At 48.5% G+C, this 10,085-nt stretch overlaps 3 protein-coding genes and 1 pseudogene across 4 annotated transcripts; 3 read left to right on the top strand and 1 right to left on the bottom strand.

The window, feature by feature from the left end:
• The first annotated feature begins 1 nt into the window (after window position 1).
• On the top strand, window positions 2-1,345 carry N7506_005570 (annotated as a pseudogene). Its single transcript has 3 exons — window positions 2-152; window positions 326-782; window positions 856-1,345. Coding segments are annotated over exons 1-3 (1,098 nt in total).
• A 707-nt stretch (window positions 1,346-2,052) lies between these two features.
• On the top strand, window positions 2,053-3,306 carry N7506_005569 (alpha/beta hydrolase; the record flags this gene model as incomplete). The annotated part of the gene is made up of 2 exons (XM_056954863.1): window positions 2,053-2,782; window positions 2,834-3,306. The coding sequence occupies 2 exons, from the start codon at window positions 2,053-2,055 to the stop codon at window positions 3,304-3,306; spliced, it is 1,203 nt and encodes a 400-aa protein (XP_056813752.1).
• Window positions 3,307-6,037: 2,731 nt separating this feature from the next.
• N7506_005568 (Ty1/Copia family ribonuclease HI) lies at window positions 6,038-6,550 on the bottom strand (the record flags this gene model as incomplete). The annotated part of the gene is made up of 1 exon (XM_056954862.1): window positions 6,038-6,550. The coding sequence occupies one exon, from the start codon at window positions 6,548-6,550 to the stop codon at window positions 6,038-6,040; it is 513 nt and encodes a 170-aa protein (XP_056813751.1).
• A 1,959-nt stretch (window positions 6,551-8,509) lies between these two features.
• Window positions 8,510-9,651, top strand: N7506_005567 (uncharacterized protein; the record flags this gene model as incomplete). Its single annotated transcript, XM_056954861.1, has 4 exons — window positions 8,510-8,779; window positions 8,842-9,318; window positions 9,372-9,457; window positions 9,516-9,651. 4 exons carry the CDS (start codon window positions 8,510-8,512, stop codon window positions 9,649-9,651), a joined length of 969 nt encoding a protein of 322 aa, XP_056813750.1.
• Between the last annotated feature and the right edge of the window lie 434 nt (window positions 9,652-10,085).

Below are 10,085 nucleotides of genomic sequence, written 5' to 3'. Positions count from 1 at the left end.
GGTCAGCATCGCGTTCATTGTGATTGATACTTTTTTCATGCTGGTGTTCTACGTGAGCAGGTATTTCAATCCCAAGGCTGTGGGAGTGCCCATGGTGGTGTGTAATACGCTGTGCTATGTGTTTTGTATGGGGAGTGCGGCGACGGGAATCTGTTAGTCCTTCCCCTCTTGTCTTCTCGCATGGGTTATGGGCTTTAGAACGAATGAGGTGGAAGCATTGAGCATTTTCCTTTGCTTGAGAAAAAAAAGCAAACATGAAGCTGCGATGGCTTGAATCAGGATGGGGAAACTCGACGAGTGAATGATGGGCACTAACGCTCAATAGTAATGGTTACAATCGGCGGTGCAGGGTACCACGTCCATGCCGTCCCTGTGACCACATTTCAGACCTGGCTGCAACTATCCAAAGTTCTCGAGTTCACCTACACACCCGCCGTTATGTTCGCCAAGCTTGCCGCTCTATTCCTCTACTATCAACTGTTCGAAGTCTCGCGTTATCGTCGCCTCATTGCTGGCATTGGCGTGATTATCATCCTTCAAGGCTTGATCTCTGTTATCCTAGCGTTTTCGATTTGCCGGCCTTTCAAGTACTTCTGGACCCAGGCGGTTGATGTCAACGATGGAACTTGTGGAGACGTGATGCTTTTTTATAAAAGCTATAGCATTCCGAGTCTGGTCACGGATGTGATGATGCTGGTGCTCCCTTGGCCGATTCTTCTCCAATTGCAAATGCGCAATTCGGAAAAGATCGGCCTTATTCTTACTTTTCTGGCTGCTTCGCTGTAAGTTACACGCTTCGCCTCCGCTTACTTCTGCATCTCGCCTAGAAGAAGGAAACGTATTGATACAATATAGGGGCATAATAACATGTGCACTTCGTTTCTCCGTCTTCTTCACCGTCCCGCTCTTCTCGGATCCAACATGGTACGCCTCAGGGGGTCCTATGATATATGCCCTCGTCGAACCCTCCATCTACATGATAGCTAGCATACTGCCCACCACGCGGCATCTTTACCGGCGAGTTTGCAGGGAAGTGAGACAGGCTGCACAGCTGCGGAGTGCGAATAGCAACAGTGGTCCGGAGTGTAGCAGCAGTCATTCCCAATCAGCAGAACTCCAGCGTATCGAAAAGAGTGACAAAAGTAACTGTGGAACCACACGACGGGTGGATATCTGGCAGGCAAATACAAATTCAAGTCAGGAGGAACTGACGCGAGGGGAATGGTGTCAGAATCGGCATGAGTGGAATCAGGCTAGCAGACACTTCATCGCGGAGTCCACCAGAAGAGCATTCTTCCGCGAGCAGTGGGATCATGAAGCACTAGGAAGATTTGGTCGGTATTGATTCTGGTAGTATCACTCATATGACGCTATACCTGAAGGGGCATTTGGAGTATACGGTTAGCAAGGTAGTTTAGAGATAAAACAATAATTTTTTTTAATTATAGATGAGACCTAGAATTTCTCTATTAGCTAGGATTTAGAGGGTATTGGTAGATTAACCAAAATTTGAGGTAGTTTATTGGTAACATCACCCAGTCAAGAGGGATCAGGAATGTGTATAGTTTGGCCGTGACGGGTCACCTGTCGCTACGGTCTGAGACCGTAGCGTCAGATAGAGCCCCATCCGCGCTCCCTTGTAGGGAGGCAATGTGTCTGTATATTTGCAATGGTTTCTATGTACAGAGGGAAGGCGGGAGGGACACAACGAGTCTTGACTGTGTGAGAGATGACGAGCTACGAGCAGAGGCGAGCAATTGACTCCCGTGAGGCAGTTGCAGGGGGAAGAAACCCCTCCGTAGGCCGGTGGGCTCTGTGCCGGCATCACGTGAGGCAACCCCAATAAAACCCCACCCTGTAATTGGTATTTATCTCTAGTATTACAGATACTATCCTTTACCAGAAACCGTTAGATGGGTGTACAAGCTCGCCGGGGCGCACCAACAACAAGAAGCGGTGTGGATCCTCCACAAACCCGAGCTGGAGGTCTTTTCTCTCCCTCCACACATCTCTTTCTCAGGGTCTTTGCACTTCTCGCAGAATTGGGTTAATATGTTCAACTTTCGTATCTTGACTTCTCTCACATATTTGACGCATGTTGCCTTTCTAGGAGGCAATGTGCAAACTCATGGTTCCCAGCTTAGGGACGTTGTTCCTAAGCGCGAGATTCTCTACGTTGGCGGACGATACACGAACACCACAGCAAGTCTTGATTCCCACCAATTCTATCGCGTATCTAAGATTTCCAAACAGAAAAATGCAATCAATTCTACATCGATGGCGATGATAGGGCAAATTTACGTCGAGAAGCTTTCCCCTAAGCCAACCCCGGCTAACCCACCGCTTCCCATTATCTTTATTGCAGGCGCGGCTCAGACCGGTACCAATTTCCTTGATACTCCAGACGGACGGCCAGGATGGGCGTCCTATTTTATCTCCAAGGGTCACACAGTCTACCTCTCAGACCAGCCTGCCCGCGGCCGCTCCTTCTGGTTTTCCGGCCAGGGAAGTATTGGGTTCATTGGTTCCCCCAATTCTGTCTCTGATATTTTCACCGACGTAGCAAGCAACAACAACCAATGGCCACAGGCGAAGCTTCACACGCAATGGCCTGGCACCGGTCGCATTGGCGATTCAACTTTCGACGCGTTCTATAGGAGCCAGATGCAGTTCCAGACCGACCGCTTCATAAGCGAAGAACAAAATGCGCAGGCGTATTCAGCTCTAGTCGAGCTCGTGGGCGACTGTTATATCATCAGTCACTCGCAGGCGGGTGCATACGGTGACTTCAGCCAAGCACTATGACGCGCTGAAGTGGTTAACGATTGAGTAGGCTGGAGGGTCGGAGACATGCGCCCAAACCTAGTTAAGGGTATTGTCCAGCTCGAGCCGTCTGGTCCACCATTCACGCTCCGCCCGCCGTTCGGAAACGACCCAGCTTTCGCTTTCGGTCTCACTGACCTCCCAATCGGATACGAACCGTCTGCAGGCAAGAATGCCGAAAATATTGAGACAGCCATCGAGCCAGCAATCGACGCTGATCACGACGAGTGCATCATGCAGAAGTCCCCAGCGAAGCAGTTGACAAACCTGGGCAAAATCCCAGAACTCGTTATTACAGGCGAAGCATCGTTCCATGCGCCATACGATTACTGCACCGTCAAGTATCTGGAGCAAGCTGGCGTAGACGTTGAGTACGCGAATCTAGGCACCGAGGGTATTCATGGCAACGGACACATGTTCTTCATGGAGAAGAACAACCTTGAGATCGCAGACCGGGTGTACCAGTGGCTGAAAAAGCACTAGGCAACGGATAATAAATATCAAATTCCTCATTGCGTTGTTCCATAGTGTTTGTATTTTGAATGTAGGTCATTGACCGCCAGGATTTCTCTTCGAGAGGCATACCCGTCAACCTTTTTATACGCTGTCGACTTGAAAAACAGGGACGAAAGGCAGAACTGAGTTCTCTATATTCACTGTGTACGATGTTCCCTGTTAGTCTTGAATTGGAGAAGGCTGTTAATAGACGCATCTGAAGCAGCGCCCCAGCTTTAATCCTATAAGAAACAACGCCATATGAAGTAATTTACGTGAAGCCGCCCCGTAGCAAAATCACGCGGTATTGACGGGCTAATTCCTGTTTCCATGCACGAAATCTTAACACCTCGGGAGACAATTGCGATAGCGCGGCTTTGTTGTTGATTCGCGCCAGCCTCCTCTCGCAAGACGGACCACAGGTCGGTAGCATTGGGTTTAGCCAAAATACTTCCTGTGGACTCAGACGAACATATGGCATTGGATTCTCGTGCGGCGAGGTGCTCAAGTCGGTCAGACACCGACACAAGAAGCCAAAATTGAAGCGTGAAAGATTGATGCAATCAGTGAGCATAGGTGCATCAAAGAATGCCCCAAAACAGTATAGGGCTTGCTTGAACGTTGAGTCAGTATTTGAATAGACACTCGGGTGTAGAACCACCCTCCGATACCATTGATTCACGCTGTCCACAACGTTCTCCGCCAAGATAGCCAAATATATCAATACAAAATGTATCAAGGCGCGGTGGAGCTACATCCGGGACTTTCCCTTTCCAGAAATCCGTTCCTCGTTGGATCCTCCTCTTCGACCTTTCAAATGACATAATCTTGCTGAAGTCCAATACCTGGTTCGTGGTATCTAAAAGAGTTCGACCACATGCGTGTGTCGTCTCAAGGAGACTCCTGGAACTCGTTCAGACCCGTGCCACCAAAAGGCTCAGCGGCAGCCAATACGCCATGCAATGGGCTGCGCAGCTCATGAGATATACTACTGATGAAATCACCCTCTTGACGATCTGCGATAGCTGATTCAACCCGACTGTATTCTGTCGTGATGGGCGATGCAAGCCAAATACAGAGCTGAGATCGATAGCACGACTGAACACTCGCGTTGGCTGGGGAGCCCAAGAGAAACATCCCGCGAGCCACTGCAAATGGGTGGCATTCCATAGTGGGACAAACATGACCTGATACGCATCAGGGGAATACGCGTTGGGTTTAACGGTTTCCGTGGTCATAGATTATTTCCTCCGTTTGAGAGACGCATCCAATGAATAACGTTCGTCCAACATAGAGGGGATACCGTCGTGAGGGAAAGATCAGAGCTTTTCTTTGGGATAGCGACGCATCAGTTGATTCTGAAATCTAATGTCGAGACTGGCAGCTGCGGATGACACTGTATCGCCCATTTGGTCTACATCGGAAGAACAGGCGCAAGACTTTGTGATTCATTGGAGTAGCGAGGGTTCTCGGTAGAATCTTTTGATGATTCTTCGGTGGTAGCCAAAAGCTTCGCACCTCCAGTACCATCGAAATCCAGACTTTCCCGTAGAGATTTGCGGCTCATTGGAAAAGCCATGAATTGCTAGTCGAGTATTCCAACGAGCCGCCGTCGGAAAAAGCACCATCGGTCTGTTGCGAGCTACCCGAGGATTCCATTGGGCTTGCTGCAATACATATGTCCAACTCATCGGACGGGCTCGAGAGGCGTTTCTCGCTGTTTTTGGGGGTGTATGAAGAGTTTCAGCATTTGCCAAAAAGACTTCCAGCCCTTGAGAATTTGTAGAGCGGCTCATTCTATCTCAGAGGGGGGGAATGCCAGCGAGTGAGGTCTTTCGCCTGAAATATCGGGCAGAACGACATAGGATTCTGGCCAGGAAATTAAGTTGCCGTTAACGAAAAGGTGGAGACCATGCAACAGGCGTGAAGCTCGTTTCCCTTCTGCTGCCTGGCGACTAACCCGCAGATAGCCCATAATTAGGGCTGCCACTGTCCCTAGCGTGTCCCCGTCGATGTTCGACATCCCTCCGCGGGGCTCGGGGTCCAATACAAACAAACATCCTAGGTTTATGCCACTATCACTTGTCAAAGGTGTTCCGGCGTAGAAGCGCGACTGCGGATCGCCTTGCATAAACGGTAATTGTCTGAAGCGATCTTCCTGTCTCAGGTCGTTGATAACCAAAGATAGAACATCTTACTTTTCTAAGCTAATGAAGACGGTCACTTGTTCGAAAATAGAGAGGCGCAGAAGTCAGCGTCATGATAATGACTGATATGGGAGGTTAGACTCGTACCTGACATATATTTCGAGCATGTCAATGTCGGTGTTCCAGAGAAAAGCCCATCTTGCGATGTTGGTACTTTTCGTTGCTTCTGCCAGTATGAACTGGAAGTCGCGATTCAATATACTGGTGAAATTTCAAATGGTGGTCTAAGCTGTGGTGTCGAACTTCGAGCGGGACAGTACGGACTAGTACGGGCATAGCCAATTGAGTACTTGAGAGTGTGTTTTCTATATACTATAGAAAGTGCAGAATAAATAGGGGAGGAGCTTAGTAAGGTCGTTGAGAGCCTTACGATCATCAGGCAGAGGGGGTGCTGAATATTCCTCGGGCGCACTAGTAAAATGGCGACCCTCTTTTGTTGACACACCCCCCCAGCAGCCACCTCATGTCTGAGAACGCGACGTTGAATGCGATCTTCTTTTCTCACTTCCACCTCATTTGATAAGGTGCTGTATGTTCGTGAGTCCGAGAGCGCGCATGAAACTGCTGTGATTTTGAGCAGGTAAGAGCTTCGTGAGTCCATCCGCGGCCATATCTTTGGTGGGAACCCAGCGGATAGCGATTTCTCCGGCTTGGACGGCCTGCCGAAGCCAGTGGTGGTGAATATCAACGTGGCGAAGCTTGGTACTGAGTTGAGGCGTCTCCTTGGTGAGAAGGCCAACGGTCTGGGCGTTATCGCACTGAATTTCCATGGCTTCTGAGTCCTGGTATTCGAGGTTGACCGCGGCGAGTAGACGTTTCCACCAAAGAGCTGATTTCGCTGCCTCGGATAGGGCTAGCAGCTCTGCTTCTGTGGTAGAAGTTGTCACGGTCTTTTGCTTTCCAGCTTTCCAGTCGACTGCCCCGCCGAACAGCTTGCAGAGGTATCCTTCCGAGCTCTTGCGGTCCTTATGGTCGCCGAACGATGCGTCGCTAGCGAATTGAAGGGCAGGCTCGAGGCCATGCATTGGATGGTACTCGAGGGCGAAGTAACGAGTGGAGTCGAGGTAACGGATGAGCCGGTCGGCTGCTTCAAGGTGTTGAGGTCCGGGATTAGTGAGGAATTCGGCCAAGTGGCTCGCAGACTTCGCATCTCCATGATGTCCGAATGGATCATTTCAAAGATCCTCGTTGAATGCAGACGTGGCCGTCTTGCACGGGAGTTCCTCTTCTGATGCTGCTTACCCGACATATACGCCGGGCACTGCATCGTTGCCAGCATCTGCGCCTGTGTTAGCGGTCGGTACGGAGTGCCGGACTGCCGGAGGACCACCCTCAAGTCTCCCCGGTTCAGATGTCCCATCCGAGCGTGCCACATCGCTTCGGAGGCCTGGTCCACTCCTTTGCACGCAACTTCTTCGAGTATCACAGCTTCACCACCGAGTTCAGAGGTTGACGTTGCGCATTCTGCGTCACTTGACTCCTGAGGGTCGTCGACGTCCATGGCCACCGCCTGCGGTTCCAGGGAATCTGCATGGACATGGGTACAACATAGGGGAACGGAGTGATTCTGCGATGGCGATGAAATCATGAATGCAAGGAATCGAGTCCAATGTTTGCATTATTTGTATGCGACTTAACCCCACACAAAGGATCCCCATTCTTTCTTTCTCTTCTCTCTCTGACTTTGTATTTTGAAAGAAATGCACTCTTTGCTTTGAAGATCTGGCAGGTAATAACGATCCCACTCCGGCGATTATATTCTGTACAGTGCTTAAGCCCAAGTTATATATTATTCCCATGTAATTTAACACGGATATTAAGGGGTTCCTGTCAGGTCCATCTACCATTCCAAAAAGAAAATGAAGACCAGCCAACCTATGACGAGAAAATGATCGACATCTTGTTCAGCCCTATTTATAAGATATAAAATTCGACTGGCACAGGGTGCGTATCAGAAATATGGTTCGTGCATATAGCGAAGTGGTATCGCGATCTAAAATATTTACTAGTATAACAGGCGTTTTGTTTGCCAGGCCACTAGGTCCTGGTAATTACTCCGTACTAGCAAGGGACTACCAACGGATCATGGTAGCTGAGAGCCCTGGAGCGCTCCGGCTACTGTATTTCACTATCGAGCTGGACACTCTACCGAGCTGGACACCCCAGAACACCATAGTAAATGAGATAAATGACAACTTGACATCTCAGCAACCACGTTGTTGTTTTCATTTCTTTGTTATTCAATAGCTATCGATAAGGGTTCTAAACACTATATATCAGTTTTAAGAAAATCAAAAAGCTGCATCATCATGGTATTGAAAATTACGTTGCTTAAAGCCGCAAATATATATATCTCAAATCACAAAGTTGTATATATTTATTAAAGTCCTTGAAGAGGCCAGATATGACCTAGAGAGGATTAAGCTATGAGGAAATTTCCATATAGAACACCTTTGTTGAGATATTAAGTTGTAATTTATCGCATTTACTATGGTGTTTTAGGGTGTCCAGCTCGGTAGTGAAATACTTTAGTCTTTCGTATTCCAAGCCGGCGTTGCACCCTATGGTGTAGTCCTATTTGGAGCCTGGTGGCGCACTTGGAGTGTTTCGTTGTATAGTGGTGTTTCAGCTAGTGTTTGACAACCCTAGCTTTAGACACATTTAGTCCCAAGTGGCACCCTAAGGATGTTTTGTCGCAGGTATCCGCAGATAGTGTGGTAATTCCACCAATCGGTGAGCCACCCACGGTTCAGTCCCATCTTGCCTCTGTTGGCTGATGAATGTCTCGGGAATCTTCCTATATAACTCTAGCGTGATAAACAATGAGAATTTGTACAGTTTGGCAGTCCGCGAAATCTTGAGGAAACGTGCTCCGGTTGCCCTCCGCTTATTGACTGTTTCCGCCTATCAATATAAATAGACCCTGGGTTTCCCCTTGATAACAACTCGACATTGGTTCACATCACTGTTGTAAATATCAAATTATGAGGTATTTCGCTGGCATTACGCTCCCGGCGGTGCTGTTTACAGCTATTGCCAATGCATACGCCAGTCCTGGCAGCTGCTCAGGGGCCTGCAACGTGCATGACCCTACCTTGATCCAACGCTCGTCTGACAAGCGATATTTCCGGTTTTCCACTGGGAACAAGATATCATACGCGAGTGCAACCTCCATCAAAGGTCCATGGACAAATATTGGATCTATTTTGCCTGCTGGGTCCTCAATTGACCTTCCTGGTCGTGATGACCTTTGGGTGAGCCACACGAGTTAATTTTTAATGCCTTGTTGGATCTATACTGATACAACTCTGCTTAGGCACCTGACGCTCAGCTCGTCAATGATCTTTACTATGTCTACTACACGGTTTCCACATTCGGGTCACAGGATTCGGCGATTGGAGTAGCCAGTTCCCCGACCATGGAGCCGGGTTCCTGGACTGACCACGGAAGTACTGGAATCAGGTCCTCCTCCTCCAAGAGCTACAATGCTATCGATGCCAACCTGTTCAATGATGGTGGATCTTACTATATGACCTTTGGTTCTTTCTGGCACGATATCTACCAAGCTCCTATGAACTCGGCTGCCACCAAAGTTGCATCGTCATCTTACAATGTGGCCTTTGACCCGTCAGGAACTCATGCGGTTGAGGGTGCCTACATGTACAAGCATGGTAGTTACTACTACCTCTTCTACTCTGCGGGAAAATGCTGTGGCTTCGATACGTCTCGCCCTGCCAGTGGCGAAGAGTACAAGATCAAGGTCTGCCGATCTACATCGCCAACGAGCGGATTCGTACGTATTTTACCCCTGCCAATGTCAATTTGCTTTAACAGTATTCCTTGTAGGTGGACAAATCTGGTGTTGCCTGCACAAATGGAGGAGGTACAGTTGTGCTGGAAAGCCACGGCAACGTTTACGGGCCCGGGGGGCAGTAAGTTTCCACCTCTTGGTCCAGAAATTTCCCGAAATCCATTGCTTACTTTGTCTAGGGGTGTCTTTACCGATTCCAGGCTTGGCCCTGTTCTATACTATCACTATGTGGACACAACTATCGGTTACGCCGATAGCCAAAAATTGTTCGGCTGGAACAAAATCGACTTTTCCAGTGGATGGCCAGTTGTTTGAATCGGTGGTGATACATTGGTGCAATAGAAATTACTTACCTGAAGCTTGTCAGACCTTTCTTTGTCCCTGTAAGATCCTTTCTGACTTTCATGACTTTGTGTCTCTGTTTCTTTGTCCGTCTGTCGCCATGAAGCTATCTAGAGAGCTTCATGGCTGTAGTTGGATCATTAATACAAGAGAATCATCTCTCTTCTCCTACCACAATCAAATGATTGCGTATACATATAAATGTCGGGCATTTGGCCAATTTGCTATGGGACAAGTTTTCCCTATATATATAAAATCAGAAATGAACACAGTCAAACAAGCCGGCCTCATACGAGGTATTAGTGAAAATAAGAAAAATGATCTGTCTTCTAAGTGCAGCTCCAAAAGCAATTTGTGGTTGCGAAGTCAATTCAGGTTCCCATGTCTTTACTGTGACTGGCGCCAAT

The sequence above is a fragment of the Penicillium brevicompactum genome, assembly GCF_028827555.1.
Source record: "Penicillium brevicompactum strain IBT 35665 chromosome Unknown utg000003l_segment0_segment0, whole genome shotgun sequence".
NCBI classification, from domain to species: Eukaryota; Fungi; Ascomycota; class Eurotiomycetes; order Eurotiales; family Aspergillaceae; genus Penicillium; species Penicillium brevicompactum.
The sequence above is the reverse complement of the archived record's forward strand: the minus strand, read 5'-3'. Positions and strand labels throughout refer to the sequence as shown.